At 39.6% G+C, this 27,849-nt stretch overlaps 1 protein-coding gene across 5 annotated transcripts; it reads right to left on the bottom strand.

Moving 5' to 3' along the window:
* Positions 1-405: 405 nt before the first annotated feature.
* On the bottom strand, positions 406-27,326 carry llgl2 (LLGL scribble cell polarity complex component 2). 5 transcript variants are annotated; one of them, XR_005007364.1, is made up of 27 exons: positions 26,999-27,311; positions 19,491-19,618; positions 19,178-19,275; positions 15,351-15,432; positions 15,107-15,222; positions 14,437-14,595; positions 13,609-13,771; positions 12,621-12,753; positions 12,360-12,414; positions 11,818-11,972; positions 9,896-10,107; positions 9,570-9,637; positions 8,328-8,481; positions 8,061-8,165; positions 7,335-7,627; positions 6,908-7,055; positions 6,515-6,665; positions 6,170-6,286; positions 5,893-6,059; positions 5,096-5,360; positions 4,838-4,997; positions 4,675-4,703; positions 3,410-3,457; positions 2,897-2,936; positions 2,743-2,804; positions 1,509-1,581; positions 406-1,408 (listed from the first exon to the last, which is right to left on the bottom strand). XR_005007364.1 is itself a non-coding variant. In XM_036572636.1 (27 exons), exons 3-27 carry the CDS (start codon positions 19,563-19,565, stop codon positions 1,404-1,406), a joined length of 3,060 nt encoding a protein of 1,019 aa, XP_036428529.1. In that variant the 5' UTR covers positions 19,566-19,618; positions 26,999-27,078; positions 27,179-27,326; the 3' UTR covers positions 406-1,403. The 5 variants fall into 5 exon arrangements, 4 of the variants coding, with proteins under 4 accessions (XP_036428529.1, XP_036428530.1, XP_036428528.1 ...); XM_036572636.1 differs by lacking the exon at positions 1,509-1,581 and having other exon boundaries at positions 26,999-27,078; positions 27,179-27,326; XM_036572637.1 differs by lacking the exon at positions 1,509-1,581 and having other exon boundaries at positions 26,999-27,073; positions 27,179-27,311.
* Between the last annotated feature and the right edge of the window lie 523 nt (positions 27,327-27,849).

The raw sequence follows: 27,849 nt of genomic DNA, 5'->3' as shown, positions 1-27,849 counted from the left end.
TAGGGGCCTTATAAGTATAGATGCCTGTATGTAAATATAGATACATGCGATTGCCTCACATGCACCTTTCGGCACTAAATATATTTATTTTTGCTTCCAAAAAGGTATTTTTTTTAATTTATTTATTTAATTTCTGTTAAGTTTTTGGTTAGTTGACTTTGAACATTACACATGATATCAGTGATTACACATGGTATCACTGTAAGCTTTCTATCATAAATTAATCTTATCCATGTGACGATTCTGGTGTTTGCACTCCAATATATGAACTGGTTATAAATCTGTTTTAATTAAATCTTCAATCCAGACGTCAGAAAAACAGTCGCAGCAGATGGTGTTCTACTCAAAGGTACACAGATATTTTGTATATACACAATATATCAACATAAGTAAATGACAGACATGTTGTGGTGAAAGTTTAAAAATTTACTCAGCAGACTTAATGGTAGTGTCAAATTACAAAATGATAGTGTTCTTGTACATGATCAGTTAACTACAAAAATATATTCTAGACCCAAAAAATGCTGAGAGCATTTCAAGAGACAGTACCAAAATATTTCCTTAGATCAGAAAATACAGTCCACCATTAACAGATACAGATTTTCATATACACATATATTAAACATTTGACTACATTATCTTAAAATTACATTCCTAAATTACATTATGCATAAATGGCATTAAAAAAGCTGACATTAAAAAATATTAAAAACCAAGCCCCTTAGAAAGTTGTACCCCCTAAAAATTACAGCATATATGCTACACAGTAGTGAAAAAGTACCTAAAACATAACTACACACTGTTCTCTTTTTTGCCTGGACGGAGGGAAAAAGGCATTACTACTTCTTTTAGAGTACTTAGTAAAATATTTGATATACATGTGGTTCATTTGGTTGACTACGTAGTTTCAGCACTTCAGTACAAGTCCTAAGACTACCTAGCCATTATACCTTAAATCCTTTCAATGACTGGTGGTATCTTTTCCCTTGTGAGACACATCATTCATGCAGATTTTGAGGTTTTCAAATCACATATACAAAAATCATGCATGTAAAAATTAAATTAACAAACATAAGAAATAAAACAGAATAAAAAAAATGCCCCTGCCACCTTGCTCCTGCTCTTCAGTGTTGAGCTGTTGAGTGGTGTAGCTGCAGCCCCACAGGAGGGCGGGGGACATGCTCAAAGGTGGAGGCTGGTGCTGGGGTTGGTGGTTGTTATGGTCGGTGGAGATACAGTGGTTGGTCTTGGCAGGCACAGGTGGTGGTCCCTCTGACCCTCACCCTCTGGTGTAGCAGGCATTCCTCTCTCCAGGGCTTCACATGGTTCAGTAGTGATACTTGCAGTAGTGTTCAGGTCTTCAGCAAGGCTGGAGCGGACGTTTCAGGCACGGGTTGCAAGGCTCAATCTGTAATCATAGAAGAAAAAAAAATTACCTCAGACAAATGAAACTTGAGGTTTACCTTAATGTTCACCTTGTTCTTGAGAGAGGTGAATTTTCCACTTACTCCAGATGTAGTTGGTCAGCCCAAACAAGTTCAGAGTCCAATTTTGCTTCGTTAGTTTAGAACAGGAGTTATGCTGTTAACAGACAATAGAACTCAAGAGTCACCCAAATAGCCCAAATTGTTTCTATAAAAATACACCACCAAAACTTTTCTCAGCCCCCTCAAACTGCATATAGGTCTTCATTAAGGTCACACAGATCTGTTATTGCAGTTTAGAGCACAGTATGACTAACTGGCTATGTTTACATGCAACGATTTTTGCCAATCCGATTGAATACAATCCGATTACAGATTTAGACTGAGGTGTTTATATGCACTCTATTCAACAATCTGATGGAAAATCTTCGTTTACATGCTCACTACAAGTAATCCGATGCAAAATGACGCGCATGCGTGGAGTAGCGCTTAGAGTAAACGTTACCATGACAGCGAACATCACGTGAGGTCCAGACCAGTTTCTGCTCCGCCATGTTGAGCGGTGTAAACTTTCGCCGTGACGCGACGCACATGCGCAGAACATACTTACACGTTCCGATTGGAATGTAATCGGATTCAGGCGTTTACATGGCTATTATTCTTCTATTTAACGGATTATTTAGAAGTTTACCCACCTCGTTTAATCGGATAGAAATTGTATTCCGAATGGCCTCAATCGGATTAGACTATTCCGATTGAGGTGTTTACATGGACGTATTCTATTCCGATTGAGCTATTAGTCGGATTATTAACGGATTATCAGGCTGCATGTAAACGTGGCTACTGTGAGCTATGAAAATGAACTGCTGGTATTCACAAAGCAGAACTGATCTGGGATCAGATTCCTTCGTATTTATGATGGTCAGTGTCACAACTACTGATTCTAGATTAGCACTGCTACTGCTGAGGTGGTTTGTGAATACACACCCTGTTGTCTAAAACTGCCGACAGCCACTTTCAGGTTCACAGTATGTCATACTGTGGCCAAAACCACATCAAAAATACTGCACAATCTTAATGACGATCTGGGTGTGGTTTAAGTGGGTATTTTGGTGATCTCTCTTCACAAAAACGATTTGGGCCATATGAGTGACTACTGAGTTCTATTGTTTGTTAGCAATGTTAGCCTCAAAGCTCCAGTTCTAAACTAAAGAACCAAAATTTAGACTCCACACATGTCCTGGCTGAGGCAAGGGGGAAAACTGGGAAAATCTGATATTTTGCCTAATTATTCCTTTAATTACTAGCAGGAGCTTACCTCCATTACTCAGCACCTTGCCTGGTGCTGGCTTAGTCTTCAGGCTGTTTTCCAAAAACATCCTTAAATCACACAAACAAATAAGGCCAATGTCACCTAAGATGTTAGCGCAATGCTAATTATAGATGCAAGGACTGCAAGATAAAGTACTCACTGATCTCCTTCTAGTGACTTTTGGATCTCCTGGAGCACCTCTGTAACCATGGCAAAAATCAAAAAATTACATGACTACTTAACACTTGAAATGTTTTCCTACCCATCAATCATTACTGCAAGACTAAATGACATGATAACTTCAAAAGAACTGCAATATTGCATATTTAAATCAACCAATCTAATCCCAAACTACATTCTTATAGACACAATAAAAATATATGTGTGATAGCATTGTTATTGTGCAGACGTATGGGTTTGTTATGGATCATGCACAAACAAATGGTTGCACTGGACAAGTCATGATTTTGCAGACATACGGTTGAGCACGATGCTCATGCCAATTCTTGCACATCACACATTACACACAGCAAGCAACACAGAAACAAACTCAAATTTCGTGAAGCTGTTCTACCCTTCATATTTAACTTTTGCCATCCAATCTCTCAATGGCCATCCTGTTGTGTTCTAACTGCTAACTGCTAAATGGGCCACTGGTCACTGATGTACTCACTCTCATCGTTCAGCAAAGCATGCTCCATTACTTGTCTAGCAGAGTTTTCTGGAACATACAAGCATTTAGGTCAGTTTAGCGAAAGCTTGTCAGTGTTTGAGAGAACACTTAAGCAACAAACAAGCTTTTCTGGTGATCGTCATCTCTTAACTTAAGTAGAGAATGTCTGAAACTTGGGCAATAATTTCATATTTCACTAGTTTGGCATGAATTAAAAGGGAATTCCGCCATTTTTTACAAATTCTCTACATAATTCAACTGCTGAGATGTAAGTCATTCAGAGTGGTTCAAATGTACTGATTCTCATTTTGTTTACATGGAACCTACATATGTCTGAGTTTTTACATGTAATATTACTAATGGTCAATCTGAAGAAATAAGTTTTTATTGGGTACTATTTTTCTTTACAACACCCCTGCATATATCCTCTCTGCCATAAATTGATTAAAAAAATAAATAAATAAATACATAAAACAATGTCTCAGGCATCAGGCAGCATATTCGTAAACATTTCACGTAGTAACTTCCTGTGAAGAAGCTTTTAGAGGCATTAAACTCTTCAGATGTCTGTTTCCTATCACCACCACTATGAACAATTTTGACTCTAGAAAGGAGCACTTTACATTAAACCACTCCGAATGACTTAAAAATTCAGCGACTGAACCATGCAAAAAATTTTTAAAAAATCTGTGGAACTCCCCTAGCACAGAAACAACTGGAATGAAGTGTTTTTTTTTAATTAAACTAAATTTTTCCTGAAATTTTCTCAAAATGTATAAAGTGATAATGACATAATAATTACACTTTTTCCCCATTATCCACTGTAAAAAATTGGTCCAATACCTCCTAACAATTAAACTAAAGCAGATGTAAAAGAAGTTTTAAAACAACTGGTAATAGAATGATGCAATTTGAAATTGTCAACTCAAAAATATATATATTTACTTATTACACTCATTAACATGCTGCTAGCTTCACTTTACAAAGACAGATTATATGAATTTAACTAGTTAAAATGTTTTTACAAAAAAAAAAAACACAAAAACATTTCACTCCAGCAGTGTCTGAACATGGGCCAAACAAGCAAAACTATACTCTTTGCCAACAATTCATTTTTGATAATATAACGCGTTAAGGAGAATGACACATGAACAATTTTTAAAAAGTGAATTAAGTGGTAATGAAGCTGACAACATGCAAGTTTTAGTATTTGATGCAATGCTTTCTGGCATGAACAGTCAAGACACTTCCATCACAAATCTCACCATAGTTGTCGCTGTTCCTTCTTAAGTTCCTGTAAAGACAAAGACCCTAAAATTAATATTAGTAAGAATTTTGAGTGGAGCTCATTCTTAGTTACTGACAGGCTGATCCAACATCAGCTAATGTTCAATATGTCTGATGCGAGAGAACTGACAGGTAAACTACCTGTTCTCCATGGACGCTCCATCAGGCTGGTCTCTGTGAGCTTGGCTCGAATGTGATGTGGGTCTTGTTTGGGAAGCCTCTACTAGACATCGTGGCTCCACTACCCAGCGTGCAGAAAGAGAGAAACGCTCAAACTCGGAGGGAGAGATCAGATAGAGTCCTGGAATACAAAACATTGAGGTTTGTTTTGCTCTCTATGAATGTGAATAACTCAAAGATTAGGGGAAGTGTACGTCAGTGCACATTCTAAAGACCTACCTTGCCCATGCTTGGTGAAGACGCAGGATGCGATTCCGCTGACATCCTCTCTTCGAATACAGGGGTAGTGCACTTGCAGTTTGATTGATGGCAGGGACACAACATGTAGCTCGCCTTGATTGGTCAACACTACCAAGCTGCTCTCTCCATAGTCCTCCACCCGACTACTCCCAAACCAGGCCACGCCCACCCGACGCACCCGGGAACCGTCAATGGCTGTCAGTTTAAGCTTTGCCTTGCTGCTCACTTTAGGCAAATTGAACAACTGTAAACACACACAAAACAAGAGAAATAATAAATAGATTGTACACTAGTTACATTACTGCTCTTTCAGTCTGGGAACAGCAAGTCTCGATTAAGTAAAAAAAGTACTTTGTGCTTTGTGATGTGGGGCAGTTTAGTTGACAGAGCAATGAGTCAGAAACCGAAAACACTAAACCACAACTAATGCTTGTGCAAAACCACTGGCAGGAAAGTCTTTTCTATTTCTATGCATTACAAGGGTCACATACAGACATTGTTACAGGGAGGTCTTAAAATTACAGCAGCAGCAATGATTTAATTTCCCCAATGAATATACTTCACAATAGAGTTGGACCTGTTTATCTATAAGTTTCTTGCACATACAAACATACACAAGTACACATCTATATGTGCAAAAGACCTTGGATGACCTTTGCTGCAACCATACAGCAAAACATTTTTGAAAATTACAAATCAGTTCAACAGCTAATGCTTTACAAGGGGAATGTATGACAAAAGTGAATTTATTGTAATGGGAATCATGTCCTTCTGACCTTTAACTGCTCCTCCGAGATGACAAGCAGTTGGTGAGAACCCTGCATGTCAGGGCTGCGGGCGAGATCATGTGCCACTTCCAGGGGCTCAGGCAATGGCGCTCCCCTCCCATCCAAAACCACCAAGCCCACAACTGGAGCACGATGCATCAGCTGGATCTCTTTAGCTAAGAGGGGAAGGAGACAAAAGCAGAGAAAGAAAGACAAAACAAGAGGATTTTGAAACAGGAAGGGTCTAAAGAATTTGCTTGTGTATGTATTGGCATGCAGTTTTTACCTGCGTGAGCTGTCACTTGGTTGTCCATTCTCCGTTCTACAGGAGGGAGACGCAGCATGTAGGCAAAGACAGCGCCACCATTGGTCCCTGCCCATAGAGAGGGTGTGCTTTGAGAGCCTGTGGAAAACATGATCATCATCATCATCATCATCATCATCACATATGGAAAAGATTGATGTACAGCAGAACAATTCAATCCAAGATACTTTGTCAGAGACAGAATTTACTCCAGTGCTCCTTCAGGAAAAGAAAAAAAGTTATGAACAAACGCAAAAAAACAAACACAAAAATAGAAGCAAATGGATTTTTCAATGTCACACAAATATTTATGATCATTTTACTTACTGTCACTAAGGAATGTGTCAGCAAAATACAGAGTCCTGACAAGTCCAGTGAAGGAGTCATCAGCAGAGCGAGCTTCAATTTTCCTCTGAACTGGAGCCAGTTCCATTTCATGCAGAGCCTCTGCCTCTAACCGTGCATTTAACTCCTGAAGCTACAGCCAGAGCACAAACAACTCTCCTCACAAACTCCATCAACAATGACTGAATGCAGACAATGTACGTGTAGCAAATAATAATTATGTTGATGTCAACAGATTGCACTTTCACCCTCATAAAGAGGGGAAACAATGCAAACAAAATTCAGACTTGGCTATAAATGTAACTAAAATACTGCTATCCCGAACCAAATACCTATAATCTTAACTACAGCCACAGAAATAGAAAGAAAAACTACCTTTGCTGCATTGTTGGGATTGTGTTTGCGCATGGAGACACGGCTGCGGCGAATTCGGCGGAAGGACTGGCGCAGAGACTTCTTAATGGACTTCACTCTAGATAGGGGCCCCTCTAGGGCCACCTGGTCGTTTGGGTTGAGAGTGCACCTATAATACGACACAGCTAGTAAGTCACATCTGAAAACAATACAAAGTAAGGTTTACTGTCAGGACTGTAGAAGTGTTACTACATTAAATATATTTCAGTGAGCTGGGCAAGTACTGAATTAATACACTACCACTTTGAATCTGAAACATCATATGTTCAAGCAGAGTATTAGCTCTTATTACTTCCAACAGCTAGCTAAATATTAAGACAATAACCAGGGGGTTTCTTCAGGACAAAACAATTATGAGGAAATTCCACTGATCTGAGGAGGAACTCACTTGACCAGAATATTGTTCTTCTGTTGGTAGTCATAGACACCAAAACCATGGCTAGTCCCGAACGCAACCAACTTCCACTCTGAATGCAGGGCTATTGCTGTGACCACTGCAGGGGGCTGGCACTGCACCAAGGCAAAGGGCTGAAAGCCTGATGGAAATGTGACTGGCTCCTCCCGTAGGTCTAGCCGTGCCTGGCCCTTCCAGCGGAAACCTTCTTGCCCCTGCAGCAGGTCCACTACTGTGGCTTCAACAGTCTGCTCAGCTGCCTCATCATTCATCTCCAGCACTAGGATCTGAGGGACACAGTTTTCACTCACAACAAAAGCTGATGGAAGGACAAGGACATCCATAAATTTGCAATGACTCCAGAGCTGATCAGTGACTTTAACCAGACTACTGATCCTGATGGGTCCAAAGAGTTCAGCTTCTGCTATCAAAGTAGGACACTGCTAGTCCACCGCAGTTGGCCATCAGATTTACGAAGTGTCTTAAATTTAACTGCAACTAAAGGGAACTGTCAAGTGTTCCATGTTGACTACAAAACAATATCAGAGGAAGTAAATTATGAGTGTGGGTTTACTGTTAGTTTTCAACAAATTAAGAGGGCCTAACCTATACTTTTCCAATGTACTGAACAAGCCGATGCTGTACAGCCAGTGTATAATGTATTTATGCAAATCAATAATATCAATTTTCACAAATCTGTAACACTACATGAAAACTTACTTGTCCGGCAGTTCCTGCCACAGTCAGGTAACCGCTATATTTACAGAGATGAATCTTCTGGATGCCGAGCCGGGGGTCATCACTGTATGGGTCAAAGCAGCCCACCTAAAAGAAGCACAATTAGACCTTGACGTTGAATCTAGAGATGAATACCCTTTTTATGGTCACAAAGAAGTGACAGCCAATAAAAGAAACTGAATATTCAGAAAGACCTATTTTACTGATATGTAATTAATGAAGCTGAAAAGACAGCAGACTGATTGTGACCTTGCGAAAAGGTGGCCACTCGCCCTCAGTGCTCTGATTCATGTTGTCATTGGGATCAGCATCCGTGTGGAAAACCATAGCCGTGCTCAGCTTGTACATGGGGTAAAGGCAGACCCCTGAGGCATCCCAGAAACGCACTGTTCCATCTTCATGGCTACAGAGAGGAAGAGAGGATTCCAATATGCTTAGCACATAACAGGTTTGACAGGTGTACCTGTTCTTCATACCAAAGATGTTGCAAAAAGTCAGGTAAATTCAAAGTAAGCTTCCAGGGCATACCAATACTTCATTGAATTCTCTTCCTTGTTCCTCACACTAAAGCCAGTTGTGCTTAGTAAATACACTGGTATTAACTGTTGCAACACAATAACATGGAACTCCCATTGCACTTATTTGTTAATTAAACCAGTACTAGGTATGCTTTAATTCACTATAAAAACATCAATCAGATGCTAAATGCTGAGAAAATATACTTCAGCTTAACCTTAGGCCACCTTCCCAGAGAGTTTGGTACATTTGCCTGAGCATGAAAGCTGTTTTTTAGCCCAGGGACAGTACAGAGAACTGATCCCTGGTTCTCCTGAAAACAGTGGTCTGTGGTTTGCTTTAGACAAACTCTGGTCTATCTGATCCCATTGCTGCACATAGAGTAGCATGACTGCCTTCTTTTGTCACGTTATTCCCCTGTTTAATTTTCAGATTTTAATTTTAATGGGAAATTTTTAATTTTAATGGGGAAAAACAGAGAAAGTACCACAAGTGCTTGCACAGAGTACAGAGTACTGCCAAAAAAAAACAAAAAAAAAAAACCTTCCTACATGGTTAAAAAGTCTTCCCAAGTGAGAACAACTCCTCTTTTGCAGACTCCTGCACAAGGATATGCCACATAATCAATAACCAGTAGCCTTCCAATGACATATAACCATAATAAAAGGTATAAGCCTGTTGTCAGTTGCCATCCATTTACTGTCAAAGCAGCAAAGCAATGAATCCATCATCTACAATTTTGCAAAAACTGTGCGCACAAAGGTGACATATGGAATTGTGCCATCAATCCATGAAATTCTCAAAGCTGCAATAATGAGCTTCCCACAAATGAGCCCAGAATTGGTCCTGGGTGCAGAACCAAGTGTTTGGGACAAGTACAGAAATGCCCAGAGTTTAGAGCTCAAGCCCCCAGGTTTGAGTAACACTACCGAAAAATGAAAATCTATGTCTGAAAGGGAATTATAGGCCACTTACCCAGTCAACAACAGGTCTCTCTGGGGAGGATCTGGGGCAAGGTTCTGTCCTCCATTTATCGGCCAAGGCTACAAAGACAGCAAAAAAAAGATGAGACAGAAACAGAAGGAGAAAGAGACGATCAAAGTGAAATAATAAAACTGTTTTCATTATAGCAACAAACTTGTGGTAATGTATTCCAGTCAACAATGGTTAACATAAGGGAACTAAACATGCTCTTAAGCTTCTCAACATCAATGACCATTCCTGTATTACACATTGTAGGTAGAAATGTGTTCTAGTAGCTATACATGTAAGATTCAGTGTCTCAAGTACTAAAGGCAGACCTTTCTTGAGTAGTGTGAGTTCTGCAGTTTGCCAGCAGCCTGGATTCTCTCCCACAGTTTTAGTGGGATGGAGGAGACATGGTGAGAGCAAGTGATTGCTGAGCAGTGTAGTGGCACCAGGTATGGAGTCTGGATCACAGGCCATCCCTCAGTCTGCAGATCTACTACCACCAGTTCCTCTTCCACCAACACCACCAGAGCACTGGGGTCCCCTGCAGAGCACAGCCATATGCTCAGTCATAACTGACACAGCTAGGAGTCCTAGTCTGAAGTTTATAAGGACAACAGCAGGTGGAAGCCATTAGTTCAAGGGCACGTCTCATGAAGTATGTTTGATTTCTGTCCAAGTTTCAGCTTCACAAACACAGCCACTGTTAACTCACCATTTCACATCGGTTGTTAACAACTTTCTCTGTTAACCCAGGTTTAGATACTCAAGCTATGATTAATCCCAGTGTTCATGCACATGAAAGCATGACATTTACAATGAGCAGCCAATCACATGAAACATGAAGAGGTGTTAAGCACAGGGGTGGATGATTTGGCAAACATTTCATATCCCTATAATAGACATTTTCACAATCCATATCACAATATTTGGACACCCAAACACAATGCACTAGCAGTATCAAATTTTTAGGCACAGCAATTTTTATTCATCAACATTTTACATACTTTACTGCAGTAAATCCAATTAAAACAGACTAATTATGCTCTTTTTTTTAATGAAACGTGCAGTGGGTCAGCATCCTATAAGTTATAACTATATACATGATATGCTCAGAAAAGAATACCGTTCATCACAATAACAAAATTTATCACGATAACAACAAATTATTATTTTGCCCAACAGCTGAGCTGCTTATTTTTCAAAGAAGGAAAAAGAACGAACACTACGTAAATATGTATCATAATTCTAACAGCAGTCACTGTTGCTCATGGACTTAACTCTCATTTTCACTGTGATTTGCCTCTAACAGTAGTCACTGATTTTCATAGATGCACTTCTTATTTGATACTCTGATAGGCCTGTGATAGTAATCAGCGACAGTAACAATAACACTAACACTGTTACTAGTCAGTAATTGTGACTGGTTTTTCATAGGTCTAGCTCTCATTTTTTACTCTTATAAGCCTCCAACACCAGTCGCCTGTTATCACTGGTTAATCTAAATGCTAATTCTAAATACTAAGGCTTTTTTTTCTTTTCTTTTTTCTATATTTACTACTGTATATTAATTGTCAACACCTATTCTCTATACATATTGCTTGTTTGTTATATTATTGTTTTGCTATCCAGTGTCGACTAGAGGAGGATGGGTTCCACATTTGTGCTTTAGTTCCGCTCTAGTTTTCTTCCTCTTGCTATTAGTTCGTTTTTTCTTGCCTCTGTCACCCTTGGCTTGCTCATTCGGGGCTTAGATCCAGATTTCTGGTATAGCTGCTTTGTGCCAAAATTTGTTGTAAAAATAATGTAAAATACCTTTATTTGAAGTAAAACATTTATAAAGGTAAAAGACAACACTGAACACTGTCACCACTGCACCATGCTAGTGCTCAACGGCGTAATAATTGCTTTATATTCTAGATATCTATGTAACATGATGTTCTTCCTCTGCTGTAGAAGTTTATTTGTCAGATGACTGACACCAAAAACATCACAAAGAAATAAAAAAGTGAATCCAGAGGGGTCCAGCTCTGTCAGAAGGCTGTCTATAATTGGTGCAAGCACTGTTTATGATCCTAAATCAAGACAGTGTGTAGCATCAGCTACCATGGTGATATACCCCAAAAAAGTGATTCATCATCGTGAGACAGAAAATCCAGGGTTAGATCAAACTAAGCTTTACGTTAGCTGGATAAGCAAGAAATCCTGCTTTGTGAAACAGGCCCCATATAAGAATGCATAGATATGTCCCTACCTCTATGGCGCTCTCCGTCTCTGATGACAAAGAAGTCTATAATGCGGGACGTGAAGTCCAGCGCTACATGGGTCTTGCTGTGTATGACAGAGATGCAGTGTCTGTCTCCATAGCTGGCCCTTGGCATGCCACCACTGAAGATAAGGAATGGGGGACTGGGGACAATAGGACAAGAAAAACTAACCACATCAAGAAAAACAAGATATCAACTTCAATAATCAAGTTACAAAGGCATTATTACAATAATAAGCATACACACAATTGACAATGACACATAATTTGTGGAAAATTATGAAAAATAACATTAAATAACATGTAAGCTAAAGAAAAGGGATAATGGTGAATGTGCAGATAACTTCAAGGATTTCAAGAGTGAGTGGAAAATATGAGCCTCCCAGTAGTAGTTAAAAATTAACCAGCAACAGTGAGTCACACTGGAACGCTCTGGTTAACGACATCGCAAGCAAACACACCTGTGCTAGGTTCACAAGGATCAGAACACACAGATACACACACAGACTAACTCAGGCAAACAGACTCACCCTTGTCTTGTTGATATTTGTAGGATTTTGGAAATGGCCTTGCATGGGAAGGAACCTTAACACAGTAAGCAGTCATTTTAGAAGAGTAATACCTCAACACACATTAAAAAGAACACAGCAAAGCAATACAGATAAAATTCCTCAAATACCCAGTGACATGCACATGACAAATACTACACTTTAGAGCACAGGAAACATAATTAAGGAAACAGTTTGGATACAGTACTTCATCCACAGTCTACTAATACGAGGGTATTTTACCATATGGTGTCTCCTGTTTCTCTGGTTCAGTCTGCGGATCCTTTCCAGTCACCGTCCAATGGCAATAGCTGCCATCACTATGGGAACTAAGAATGTTTCCACCATCCTCCATCCACCACACACTCTCCAGCTGCTGCAAAGGGAAAAATACAAGTGAATCATTTTGAGGACATTAAAGGACGAACCACATCACATATGGGCAGGTCTGAGGAGATCAATCAAATATTTTTTCTCTGAAGAAAGCAAAACTGCTCGGCGAACTTCTCAAAAAAAGGGAAAGTCTCGTTCGGCATTTATTTTATTACAGAGATAGTAAAAGAGCTTTGACAAATTAAGGAAAAAAGCAAGCACTCTTTCTATGTCCTAATGTTAGCATATTCGGCATTCATTTGCCCTTACAACAATGGAGATAGACACTTTTCTTAGCATCAAAAAGAATTGTGTTGAACACACGCAAATGTTTCTCAACGCATCTAATGCAGTGCTTTCACTGAAATCCATGTTATTGATAGCAACTAACCACTTTTTAGCAGAATGCGATGAAGATTGCTTTGTTCCTACACACCCTTTAACAGTATGACATTTTTACTATGTCAAAGAAAAGACATTTGTTAACTTTGCAGAAAACTTTTGCTTTTTAGCAAAGTTGCAATACTAGACAATTGGCAGATGCAAACCCAATAGCGCTCTTGACCTGACTCAAACAACATTTAAAGCAAAGATTTTTTTTCCAATATAGAGCACGCCTACGATTATATTTCTATAAACATGCTCTGAACTGTTTTGGTTAAAGTGGGAATGTGGTCAGCAGCCCAGGGTAACCTGAAAAATGTAGCTAATAAAACAATCAGTATCTCTAAAACTTCCACCCTATGTCACATTTTTTTCTGAACATTAGTGGACTGGACACCTGTTCAAGACTACTCAGCTATTTGACTGGTCCCCTTTAAATGCAAAGAACTGTAGTTTTAATGGCATAAAGTAGTACCTGTGTGCCTAGGAAGTGCTGAATGGCACACCGACGATCCAGGTCCCAAAGAACCATCAGGCCTCGGCTATAGCCTATCAGCACTTGCCGGGGGTTGAGAGGATTTTCCTGCAGGGCCTCCACACACTCCAGGTTCCTGCGGCCCACATATTCCTCTGGAACTCTGGGAGAAGAGCATGGACAGATTTAGTGAACACAAGAAAAAACATACAGAACAAAAGCATGTTGTCTATGCTATTCCAGGAATTTAATGGCAATTAAACAGGAAGGTACAGGGAAATACAAAGACATATAGAATAAAGATGGTAAAACTAAATGTTTTATTTATTTACTTTTTAAACACAATTCAAGTTTTTACTTTAGTTTATGAGTAAAAACACCACAGGAGAAAGTATTTTGTACATGATTCTACAGAGAAGATATAGCGCATTCATGGCTGCTTCTGTGCAAAAACAATGTAGCACAGCCAGCAATTGAGTTTTTGAGGTTTTTACAAGTGAAAAAAGTTGCAGTACTATATTTTTGTACATGATTTTGTGTATGTCACTTCCTGTTTATCTGGATTTTCAATGCATGTATGTAATGCTAATAAAAAAGGGGCTGCATGTGTGAATGATGCAAAGCCAGACTATTACCAGCATCCCAATAAATTCCCTTTTTCTCAAAACCCCACACTGGTCTACACTGAGAGAGGAGCAGAAAGCAAAACTTTTCTGGCACAAACACTATATGACAGGCAGAGGTTGTGTATACCAAACAAGAGTTAAGCATAAATTAAAAGTACAAAAGTGGAAATCAGGTTCCTCTGAAACATAACAGTCAACCCACCTGCTCTGGACGTCTTCCACACTGATATTATTTTCTTCCAGCTCCCTGAAGCCAGGCACCTCCACTACGAACACATGACCACCTTCAGTGCCCAGCAGAAGCAGCTCACCCGAAGAGTGGGCTAGAACGGCAGTCACCCGCGTCACACTAGGAATTGCACTGCAACAGAAATCACACAGGGTGAACAGGAGTTAACAACTGGGAAGATTCATATTAATGAGTGCTTAGATACCTCACAATTAATTAAAGCACATATTTCTTCACAATTAATATGACTGCCCAAGTTTCAAAAACACCTGGCTTGATGCTTTACATAGCTGGGTACAATTACTAGTCATTCATGATCATATAGAACAGGGGTTATCAAAAACACTTGGAAAACTGATATTAGTCAGCATGTCTGACAGAAAAAAATAAACAGAATAGGTGATACTATACTGGATTTTTTCCACCACTCTACGTCTTAGCGTATCATCATAATGTGCAAGTATCACCAGTGTCTAGGTGTGTATGAGTCAGTGTATCTGAGTAGGTGCCTCTGTGCAGGTGTGGGTGTGGGCATGTGCTTATGTGTTGGCTCACAGCCTCAATGTCTTCTTGGAAACAAATATGACATCCCTGACAGAATATAGCAATACAGACTGGCTGTGTGTGACCAAGTCTGACTCACCCTGGAGGACCAGTGAGTGTAAAGCGTCCTATCTCCAGCAGCTCTGACACACCTTTATGAGCTCGAAGTGTCCACATGTGCAGACTATTGTCATCCAGTAATGTCACCAACTCAACCTACACATTTATTAAAGTAAATAAATACAGATATACAATGAAGTGTCAGCTGCAGAAAAAAATCATACAGTAAATACAGATAGTATAACAATCACAGAGCAGCACATCTGTGTGGCTAAACAACATACCTGGTGTGGGAGAAAGTGCACCTGTGTAACTGCAGCATTCTCATCATGCAGTCCCATAAATTCAACTCCTGGAGCTCCATAGCTGAGAGAAGCTTAAATTAAGCAAACTACTACACATACTAATAAATTAGCATATAGAAAAACCACAAATTTACAGTCAACACAACAAGTTATTAGGAAAAAAGCAAAAAACATATATTTAAAAAAAATTGCAAAGAAGCTTCAACAATTAAATATAAATAATTTCAGTATTAGGTGTGTCCACCCTTTACCTTTATTGTAGTTATCTACTTTTTGGGAGAATTGCTTTTAGTTTTTCAAAACTTTTTGCAGGGTTATTTTTCCATACCTCCAAAGTTCAGCCTTGAAGTTGGTTGCATTTTCTGCTGCTCAGGTCCAAGAAATCTCAAGTACATTCAAATATGTTGAGGTAGACAGTTCTCTGTTCTGTCAACACTGGCAGCTTCTTTGCTTTGTTTTCTCAGTAACAACTTTTTGACAGCTACAGACCCATTAGGTTGAGCTGTCTTCACACAATGCAAGAATGGACAGAAACACCTACGTTTTTTTTCAGATCTCTACTACGCAAGGAGATTACCTTATATCTAGTCTCTTTAGAAAGATCTGCTGAAGGATGAATAACTTGTACTTATATTTTGACTGGAAATAAATAAAATGAAGGGTACTGTATAAGAATCTAGCAGGCTAAAAAAAACATGTTTGTGGAAGACCATTTTTATACCAGTTTAAAGAAAGTTTAAAAACTGAAAACAGATATATGAGAGAATACCAAGTGAGAGGTTACTAATTAGGCATCTTACTGCTAATAAAGTTAAAACCAAGAACACAGACTGGTTATACTAAAAATAAAACAATTCATATTGTTTAAATGACTAAAGCTGGCTATACAGCGGTTTCAAGCAATGATTACGCAATTCCGTGGGAAAGCAGGTAGAGTATGCAGATATACACACCCCTGTGGAGTGGAGTGCTTATGGGTGTGTCAAATGAAATGTCTAGGAAAAAGAAATGTATCATGCAAAAATCAAGTATTACACCCCATTAATTCCACCCCTGGTGTCAGAGAAAGTAGAATAAATCTGAAGGGATTTATGAGTATAGAAATGCTCTCACTAAAGCTCGCTCAGCATATCTGGCCTCGCTGATCGAGAACAATAAAAATAATCCTAGAGTACTGTTTAGTGTGATCTCTAGAATTACAAAAAATCAGGCAGGTACTGAACCACAAATTCCGGCGACCCTCACCAGTGAAGTTTTTATGGACTTTTTTAATAATAAAATCAAAAATATTAGACAACAAATTCAACCCACAGTATTAAATCCAACTTGGCTGTCATCTGACATGGCTGATATAAAACATAACATAGCTGCAGAAGAAAGGCTTGAAAATTTCTACCCACTCCCACAGCTAGAACTAGAGAAGATTATCTCCTCTGCAAATTGTACAACCTGCACACTTGATGCAATCCCCTCAAAATTACTCAAAGAAGTACTACCAGTTATCATTAATCCTCTTTTAACTATAGTAAACTCGTCCCTTAGCCTGGGCCATGTACCCAGAGCTTTTAAACTAGCAGTTATTAAGCCTCTGATCAAGAAACCAAACCTTGATGCTAGCATATTGTCTAATTACAGGCCTATATCTAACCTGCCATTTATATCTAAGATCTTAGGAAAAGCCGTAGCCCAACAACTTAGTTCATATCTACATAAGAACAACATATTTGAGAAATTCCAATCTGGATTCAGGCCACATCACAGCACTGAGACAGCTCTAGTTAAGATAACAAATGATCTTCTTCTTGCCTCTGATCAAGGCTACATATCCCTGTTAGTGCTACTTGACCTCAGCGCAGCTTTCGATACGATAGACCACAATATTCTCCTAGAAAGGTTAGAAAACATGGTTGGAATCACAGGGACAGCCCTATCATGGTTCAAATCTTACTTAACAGAACGTTATCAGTTCGTAAAGGTAAATGACTTATCTTCCAATTATTCACAAGTAAGATCTGGAATTCCGCAAGGCTCTATTTTAGGACCATTATTATTTACATTATACATGTTACCGTTAGGCACAGTTATAAGTAGCCATGGCATTAACTTTCACTGTTACGCAGACGATACGCAATTGTACATATCAGCCAAGGCTGATGACAAATACAGGTTAAAGAAAATAGAGGACTGTGTAAAAGATGTGAAGGGTTGGATGTCGCGTAACTTCCTCCTCCTAAACAGTAACAAAACAGAGGTTCTCCTTCTGGGTCCAAAAGTGGCAAGAAATAAATTATCAGATTTAACTTTAAATCTCGCTGACTTTCCAGTTATACCTGGTTCAGCAGCAAAAAATCTTGGTGTAATACTCGATCCAGATTTATCATTCGATCAACACATAGGCAGTATCACTAGGACAGCTTTTGTACATCTTCGCAATATTGCCAGAATAAGAAATGCCTTATCACTGCGTGATGCAGAAACATTAGTACATGCCTTTATTACCTCAAGGCTAGATTACTGTAACGCATTACTGTCAGGACGCACCAGCAGGAATTTAAGTAAACTTCAACTAGTTCAAAATGCTGCAGCCAGGGTTCTCACTAAAACTAGAAAATTTGATCATATCAGTACAGTTCTATCATCACTCCATTGGCTGCCTGTTAAATTCCGTATTGATTACAAAATTCTTTTATTGACGTATAAAGCCCTACATGGGCTCGCTCCTGAGTACCTGCAAGACCTTATTTCCCATTACGAGCCACCACGATTACTCAGATCACAGAGTGCTGGCTTTTTAATAGTTCCCAGAATTCAGAAGGTTTCATCTGGGGGAAGAGCCTTTTCTTATAAAGCCCCCAAACTCTGGAATGATCTTCCAGAAAATGTTCGGGACTCAGACTCAGTCGCAATATTCAAATCTAGGCTGAAAACTCACTTGTTTAGTTTAGCTTTTGGTAGCTAATGTTTCCCCTTGGATAAAGGCAGCAGATCCAGGGGTCCATGGACGCAGGGAATTATAGTAAACTGAGACTGGTGCTGTCGTCCCGCCGCTCACACGCGAACACTCAGGTTTGTGGACGGTGGAGCGGAGGGAAGCCAAACTGTTTCAGGGTGCTCCCGTGTCTGTGTGCCCTTTTGGTTCGCTCCTTTTAGTTAAGCTGTTATAGTCAGATCTGCCGGAGTCATTAGCCACACTCTGGAAATGTTTTACATACTACTATACATACACCTATACAGAACTAAACTAACTCCATTTCCCTACCTTTCTTCTGAGAAAACGACTGCCCACCTGTCCGGCCGGACACTGCTGGATGATTGTTTGTAGAGCTCTCCGGCTACCCGCTTCAGACCAGTTACCCACAACCCAGTCACCGCCACCTGCCTTGGACTGGCTGCCCACTCTACACTGAAGTCTCCTAACTATTACTACCTCCTAACTATTACTACTACTACTATTAATATTAGTAGAATAATAATTTTGTACATAGTTTGACCAGAGGAGGATGGGTCCCCCCCATGTGAGCCTTGGTTCCTCCCAAGGTTTCTTCCTCAGCTCTAAGTGAGTTTTTCCTTGCCACTGTCACCCCTGGCTTGCTCACCTGGAGGATTTACAGTTCATGTTGAAACTTTGTTCTAAACGGATTTCTGTGAAGCTGCTTTGTGACAACATCAGTTGTAAAAAGCGCTATACAAATAAATTTGATTTGATTTGATTTGATATGACATTTCAGATTCAGGGTAAAATTGGCTCAGCAAAGCACAACATTAAATGCTGACACTTTTCCGTTATCGCATACCCCAGAGGATACAGTTTGATGGCTCCAGATCTGGTACCAATGGCAAGAAGCTCCAGGCTGGGGCTGAAGCCCAGAGCACTTGGTTGGTGGGGAAAGCCATGCTCCACAGTCTGGACACAGTAGAAATGGACAAAGCGAGCTGAAAGCTCTATATTCATTCCAAATAACAGTAAATATAGAAACTCTGGAGAAACAGTAATTAACCTGTTAAGCAAGAAAGTAATGCTGACAAAATACTGACTCAGACGTCAGTACAGTTTAAAGTAGTATTTGCAGCAACAGAACAAAAGAACTAATTAGCTGTAGTGATGTGTGTGTTAATCACCTTATTGAACTGGTAGAGCTCTTGCTTGAGTTTGTCCCTCTGAGAGTCATGCCCATGTCGCCGGAATCTCTTCATTCTCCCGGGACAAGCAAGGGCCTCACGTTGCCCTCTCTCTCTCTTTTAGCTACCTGACAGACCAGAAGAGACAGGAAAAAGAAGGAATGAGCCACATTTTTTCCAGCAGAAAAATTTCTAGTATTTTATCATTCCCCTCTGAGGGCCCCTTAATATGCATGGTTTTATGCACCAAAAACAGTTATGACTCATTTTATAGACCATCTTCCAACTGTTCTTTATCCCTCAGAATAAAACATTGTTTTTTTTTTTTTTTACAAGATTTTGATTGCCTGCTTTGTATTGTGTCTCATTCAAAAAGCTGACCAGCCTGAAACACTCTTTATAACTTCAGCATGAATGGGCAGAGCTACACTGCTGTAGGCTGAACAGGTGAATGTGTGTAAATGCTGATTTTGTGACATCACAGAAACTCATTCAAGCAGCATGTTTTTGCAGCTTAGTTTCCATATATAGACTGCACAGACTGAATGAACAATAAGTTCTGATCTTAAGCAATGTGTATATACACTATTTTAAAAGTTGTTCATTTTAGGAAGGAAACTGAGGAAATTCAATTTTCCATGATATGGACCCTTTAATATAAAAAGTATTAGACAATAAAAAGGACAAAAACTATATATGACGTCACAAATGTTCCAACAGACCACCTGTTTCCAACAGATACACCTAATACTACCAATTCAAACATGAACAAATTTAGTATGTTATGAAGTCTGAAGTAAAAACAAGAATAAAACAATTACCGCACAAGAGAAAAAAACGATGGTAGTAAGAAGAACAGGAATTCCAGAGGAGGGGCTATAGGCTGTTGACTGAAACTCTCCCTCCTCCCATTCTCTCTCTGACTCTCGGCCCCCACTCCCTATGGACTGCCCAGTTTCAGACAAGAACAGGGGGCTGGAGGTCAGTAAAGTTTCAACTGAAGCACCTATTGTTCTCCTGCAGCACGGAGCTAAGCCCCATCCAGCCCCCCTGTGCTAAACAGCAGCTGATGAAAACACCTGTTGCACTGAGAAAATGTTTGAAAGGGGCTCTGTTTTTGAAAGAGGGACTGGAGAAGACCCATCAGCTTTTCCTTTAATGAGAGCATTCAGGCACCATTCCAAAGAATGTACATGGAGACTACTGCAGTATATCAATATTCTGTTATTATTGTGTAAAATATTCTGCTTCCGTCACGGAAAAATAAAGAAAAGCCATATTGATTGCTTATGTCAAGGCCTAACTGTGCTATCCTTTTATAATGCAGCCGAATGTAGTGAGTAAGAAGTGCCAGAGAATGCAGGGAAGAAGAAAAAAAAAAAAAAAAAAACTTTCCAGTGAAGGAAAAACAAGAAAAAAACTAACAATCACATGATGTCTACTTGAAAAGATCATGAGAAATTCAAACAATAGATGACTAAAATTATAATCTTGCCTGAAAGTCAAAGTTTAACTTTTATTGCATCCTGAACTTCCATCAAATGAGCCAGGTTATTTAAACCAATCTCTGAAGAAAGGGGCTAATCCTGCAAAAGAGGAGGAAGTATGGAGTACTTTTTTTAGCTGTTTTTTTTTTTCCCTTTTTCTTCCCCCTGCTAGAACCCTTCAAGTGACTCAACTGCTCAAACAAGACATATTTTTCCAGTTATTCGCATTATTAGCTAAACATTTAGTCATCATCAGGCATGTGGCTCCATTTTGCCTCCAGCACAGGACTCACATCCTCATTCAAAGCAGTGGGGACAAAGCTAAAGGGGGTAAAGGGCCTGGATAAGGCAGCCAGACAGAAAGGGCCTCTGTGAACCTCAGCTTAGGGGACAATGACCGAGTGGGAGGTCTTCTACTTAAGAATAAGCTTGGTCTCTGAAGCCATTTAGAAAACTCACAGTGGGAGACCTGAAGTACAGGGACTGCAGAAAGAAAAGGAAAAAAACTGGGCTATTGCTTATGATGAAGGAACATATGGTAAAAACTCTGTTGTGCTCAAGATGATCACTATCACAGAGTAAATGATCCAGCATTCTATGGTGGCAGTTTGAGAAGTCAACACCATCTCAGTACAGTTAGTACGAGTGGTCAACAACAAATCAGTACATACGTATGCCTTTACAGTGGGGCAGTCAAAATTAAAAGAAACCTCAATTTAAAAAAAGATCTATTCAAATGTACCTTTTTAATTTAATAGCAATGATAGGCAGGAATTTGCAGAACTTTTTCCACACAGGGTTACATATTATTAAATACAAACTGTTACATACAAACTCTCATTACTCATTAGAATAACTGGCAGATTACTAACATACTAATATAATTGAAGGCGAGAGCTCTCCTATGTACCATAGATGTGTTTAGGCATGAAGGTGGTTATTCAACAAAGGGAGGGCAACATGTAGGAGGGGAAGACTAAGCACAGCTAAATTAGTGGTAGGAGGTCCAAGCAGGGAGGACTAATTAGTCAGTATTTTACTATGACAGTAGATCCCTTTCTGGACAGCTTTATCAGTTCTACCAGACACCAAGACATAAAGATTCAACACTACTAAATTACAATAACATAGACCTAGCCATTCACAAAACTAGCTAATAAACTCAGCTCCGTTAGTATACTGACTGGCAGAGTGTCATTACATCTAAACTGCTCTCAAACCATATGCAGAAAATGCAGAACGCTTTGAAAACATGGAGGAAGAAATAGCTGTGTTTATAGCACAGTTGCCTGTAGGCTAGAGTATCAACAAAGGGTTTGTTTATCAGAACATAAACCAGAAACCTGTCTCATGAAGCATGTTCAACCTAGACAGAGTTCTTGACTAAGTATCAGCTTCACAAAACTTTAATAATGCAACTACGGTTAATTTGCTTTACCACGGCAGTTGCAATGTTCATGACAAACAGCTGATCACGAACAAGCAGCTTCTTTTTCAAAGAAGGAAAAAGAAATCATCAACATAACAACGTTTAAAGCAAAGCATTTATAAAGGTAAAAATGAACGCTGTCACCACTTGCACCGTTTTAGCACTTACTTAAGTAATGAATGCTTTATATTCTTTATACCTATATACTATGACTTGTGACCTCCACTAAAAGCCATATTTTCAATGTAATGCCACAAAGAAAAGAAAAAAGACCAGAGGGTGATTTTTTTTCCCTTTTAAACTCCCAGAGGGGGCCACGTCAATCAGAGGCCTGTCTCTGATTGGTCAGAAGGTTAGCCTTGATTTATGATCCAAAACCCCAAACTTAACCTGCCCTAGAGCAAGCTAGGCATGCAGCATAAGTTGCCATGGTAACATAGCCCCGTATAAAGTGGAAAGAGACTGAACTGAACTAAGTTTACATTTAGCTGCCTAAGCAAGAAACCTTGCTTTGTGGGATGGGCCTCAGAAGGCCTTCACAATTTCAAGGCCAGAAGAAAAAGAATTATAAATTGCTGTGGAGACTACAATCATTCTCGGACACATGCATGGGCATGTGATGAAATCAGTGATTCTACTGAGAAATCAATAGTCACAGGGATTCCTGTTGGACAGGTCATGAGAGATGACCTTGCATTAAGCTAAAGACAAACAGTACCCCCATCATCATGTTACACCACCTTGTTTAACTGCTACTATGCAAAATTTGGTTCAGCCCAGTTCATGTGTTGAAGCAGCATGAAAAAAAAAACACACCAAAAACAAACCTAAGGCAAAAAACAAGTTTCACACAGTTTAGCACCTGCTAGAAGAGCACACAGAATGTTCTAACATTATTAGGGGAAAATATCCTCAAAAAGGAAAGAAAGCGAAAACAAACTAAAAGAACCAAGTGGGAGACTAAAAATCCTAAACATGTCCATTTCAAAACTGCCAAAAAAAATGAGAATAAGAATTCTAGTCCTGTCACCTGTTGCAAGGACAACAAGCAGCAACATGGAGATCTAAAAGTGAAAGTGGGTGAAACTCAGCCACTCCCAACTTTACTGCTTTGTGTTGAAAAGTAGGTCCATTTAGCAAACATCACACATGAAGCTGCCTATTCTTCACTGCTGATTATTATGATTAGTAGTAGCTCACTTGAAGTCATCATAATCTTAGGCAGATAATATCCTTTGTGGCAGTTTCTGCTGAGGTGGATAATCCATGCAGATATTAAGACATACACACTAAATAAAAGATAAGGTGGTGGGATTTTAAGGCCTGTAACTGACTACAAAGGGGCATGTGACTTCAAAAAAAGTTTGGGAAACCCTGAATTAAGCTACATTGTTTACTAAATCCCCTACAACTCTGACATCACTGCATTCTTGGAATAGTGCTGCACTGAAATAGTAAAAGTGAACTGGGGTGAAGACAAGATCACAACTTGTCCTGACATGAGAAGCACTATGAGTGGACTCCTCCAGTGTAATCTAGTTCTTCAAGATCGGTTCAGTCCAAGTCAATTCAATGTTTAACAGCACTGCAGAAATTGCAGATAATATTTAGGTGACATCACAGGTTAAAAAGATCAAAGGGTTAAATCTGTTATTCAAGATATATACGATGTACTTTGTATCTGAAACATGTTCCTTCAGTACTGTGACCATGCATTCAGTCTACTATTTCTCCATCTACTTTAGCTTTAAAGAAATTATGTACAAAAAAATATAACTCTGGAATAGCTCTGTATGTTGGGTGCCTCCTAAACTATCCACTATAAACAGCTTCACAACATTTCTAGTACCACCTCAGACAATGTTTTATTTTGTGAAAAGCCTACCCTTGAAAAAACCTTTTACAGCATAATTACCAGTAGCCACTAAAGACAATCAATTACGTCGATTGTTTTATCAACATCATTACTTGTTGGGATATATGCTCGTACAGAAGTTTGTAGTGAAACTTGTTAATTTCCTGGTGACAATGGTGGCAAACGTAGCTTGAGATGATTACTGTAATAAAGCTTTTACTACTCACTCCTACACTGTATGGGGCTGTGCTGTGCAAGCCACTCAGAACAGAATCAACTCATAACTTCCTATTCTCACATGAGGAGAAAAAAAAAAAACTAAAGTCTAAAAACATCTGATCAAAAACAAGCTCTGCACTCCCTCAAAGTTTTTCCTCTTGGCAAATGTCTTAGGAAAAGACAAGGAAGCAATTTAAGAATTAAAGATGACAGGTTAGCGCTTTTCAGGTCTGAACAGTCTAACAGCCCTTTGGTTCTATTGAACCTAACACAATGAGTGACTACGAACGGACATGTGATCATGGTACTATGATAAATCCAAATTTGGCTAACAAAATTTAGACTGCCAAAACAAGGACATGGGTAGAGGATGTGGATGTGTGGAAGTAGGTAACTTCCTCTATTTCTCACAGGACAGCATGAGACACTATTCTTAGTGATGACTCCCTTCACACCCACTGTCAACTGGTCAGACCCGGTGTTACCCTGGAAGTGCGAAGCCCTCGTTTATCTGCTCGTCTTCCTCTCTTCCTCTCTCTACATTCCCCTCTCAGATAAACAAAACTAAGAGCCGCCACTGGGTGTGGTTCACAGGACGTCAGTCCTCAGGCTCACCCTTTTCCTGTCTTCTCTGAGAAAAAGAATGAATTTAAATGTATCGTGCTGCATAAATATCACAATATACTGTAAGCTGAGAGGTGCTGGCCATGAAGTGGAGTCACTGGTGACAACTAGAAAGAACAAAAACAAGCTGCAAAAACATGTCTGCTGTTTGCACACTCCCTAATTAACTGACTACAGTTAAGGCTTCTGAGCTTTTTTGGATGTGATGCCCCATACTTGATTTTATGCCTTTCACAAAGCGATTATTCATCCAGACATTATTATAAAACACGTTTACCCATAAAATACAGATAAAACTGATGCACTGATAAATGCTAATTAAATAAATATACCGACTGTAGCTTCATCCTCTCTGGGACTGGCCATTGTACATTCTAGTTTCAGTGAAGCTCTGCTCACACTCAGGACTAATAGGGTTTTTTTTTTTTTATCTTACTGCCTTCATTAGACAAGCATGGACTGTCCTTTCAGGAGACGCAACTTAAGCAGTATAATTGTACCAGCTTTTGTATAATCTATTTGTATTATTAAGCATTCACCAGCGCATAACGCTCCATTCACACACACAGCCTGCAACTTCTTTTCATATAACTTGACAAATATTCAGCTATATGGCTATTCAACAGACAAGTCTACAAGTCCAGATTCATCTCTAAGCGGGTGTGTTACCTGCCCCCTGTTTACCCAAATGGTCACCGGTAAAAAAAATCTCTAGGTGCAAAGGACAAACCTCAGGGGTACCAATTAATCCCTAAGACTGCCTTTCACACAAAGTATACAAGGTATTATGCATTACCTATAGTATAAACCTCCCTTTGTTCATAACATTGAATTCAGCAGAACTTAAAGGCACAACCGATCTCAAGTCAGCCCCAGCTAACCCAGACAAGTTTTAAATGCATAAATCATGGGCCTCAACATCCTATACGGAACGATTAATCCTGTCCATAGCTAATACTCAAACAGGCTGGGTAAAAGAGTTTTTAATCTCCTGACCAGGCCTAAGTTACACCCTGCACGGACGATCAGCAACCGCTGGTTTGCATAACGAATGATATATCAGAAAACGAAGGGACATGGCAGCAGAGTAATATGAGCAGCTTCGAGGCGGATGTGACTGTCATTTTTGCTCACTCAGACCTGACAAACCGGTAAAACAGAAACACGGTACCTCACCTACTCCGCCCCCAACCCAGAGCAGAGTCAGCGGTGCAGTACTTTCTGCTTAAAGTTAGGGGGAGATTTACAATACACTCAGCACGGACACACCTCAATAAAACTGTGTCACAACACCGAAATAACGTCTGTACCAGCATGTTATTCCTATAGTTATTACATCAAGTACGCGTAAAATAATAAACTTTGATACTGTTTCATTAGCTGTAGCGCAGCAGCTAGTTACGTTAGCTAACGTCAAATAACCCCAACAAGCCCAATAAAGAAATCTGCTAAGCTAGCTTATAATACTTTCCTGAAGACTGTAAAAGGGTTAACGTTGGTTTCTTTACCGAATAAAACGGACAGCAAAGCCAACTAACAGATATAATGAATCAGAATCTGATGTTATGTATGTTTTGAGCGTTTTTAACGTAAGAGTTAAACATAGCTAAATCAGTCAGCCAGCTAACAACTCGTTAACTTAAAAGCGATTAACCCTAGCGATGATAGCTTAACCGGCTACCAGTCTGAATGGGCTGCCACATCAAGAGCCCCGTAAAAGATAGCTTACACGAATACGGACACTTCGCTGTGAAAACACTGTTTTGCCAACAATACAAGTGAGCAGTAACAGGGCTACACAGACGGCTACCACAATACAGCACCTGTAGACATCCGGCTAACTCAGCTAACAGTGAGCTAAACCAGGCGACACTGCGGCCCGTCAGAAACTCACCTGATCTGCAGCTACGTTGTTGTCCCAGCGGCGGCGTTCACTGTTTACGGATCTTGGGCCACTCTCCCAAGAATACTTTTCTTCGGAAAAAAACCAACGAGCAGTACGTTAAAGTTAAGGTAACAGTCATCTAACGCTGTAATGTTCTCTTGTTCACCTAACGCTAGTTCAGAGACGTACGGGTTCCTATAGCTCTCGGTACTCCGCTGCAGCCTCGCCGTTTCCTGCGGCCCCAGGCCCGCTGCGAGTGGAGACTTTTATTTTTTCACCTCCAGCCAGAGGGGCTACCAGCTCACTGCAGCTCAGGCTCCTCCCTCAACAGCCACGCTCGCTGCACAGCAGCTCCTCCAGCAGAGGGAGTATGAAGTCCAGGGCACAAAATCAGTGTCAGCGTCATATCAGTATGGCGAGCCGTCTAATTAACCACAGTAGTTTCCTGCTATCAGAAATCCAAATTGAACAGCTAGTAGGAATTCTACTGGTAAGAAATGAAGTTTGCTGAAATCCAAATTACATATTCGAACAGATATAAGAGAAATTTGTTACGTGTATAAATTCTTACATGTAAAAACCGAAAGTTTTACTTTTACATTTAAGAACTGATTTCTACATGCAACGATTCGATTCACATTAGTAAGAAATCAATTAAAACAAGTAATAATTAGTTTCAACATGTCAGATTTAATTCAATTTGCCTGTACAAAATTACATTACTGCATGTTAAAATTCACAGTAAAATGCATCCCATTAAAATGAACTGGAAAGCCATTAATTCTTACTAGTGTTAACTGAAATCTTACATTTAATTCCTAGTGGTTAAATTTAAATTTTGAAATGCTAAAAAATTCTCT

Source organism: Colossoma macropomum, unplaced genomic scaffold, assembly GCF_904425465.1.
Source record: "Colossoma macropomum unplaced genomic scaffold, Colossoma_macropomum, whole genome shotgun sequence".
NCBI classification, from domain to species: domain Eukaryota; kingdom Metazoa; phylum Chordata; class Actinopteri; order Characiformes; family Serrasalmidae; genus Colossoma; species Colossoma macropomum.
This window is presented reverse-complemented; position numbering and strand designations above follow the sequence as displayed.

What these genes read in the sequence shown, in the direction of transcription:
- llgl2 (XM_036572636.1), bottom strand. Translation starts at nt 19,565, where the DNA reads ATGAAGAGATTCCGGCGACATGGGCATGACTCTCAGAGGGACAAACTC. An exon ending in AGCTCTACCAGTTCAATAAG is followed by an intron (nt 19,276 to 19,490) that starts GTGATTAACACA and finishes TACTGTGTCCAG; the next exon opens with ACTGTGGAGCATGGCTTTCC. An exon ending in AAGAACAATATTCTGGTCAA is followed by an intron (nt 7,056 to 7,334) that starts GTGAGTTCCTCC and finishes GTCGTATTATAG; the next exon opens with GTGCACTCTCAACCCAAACG.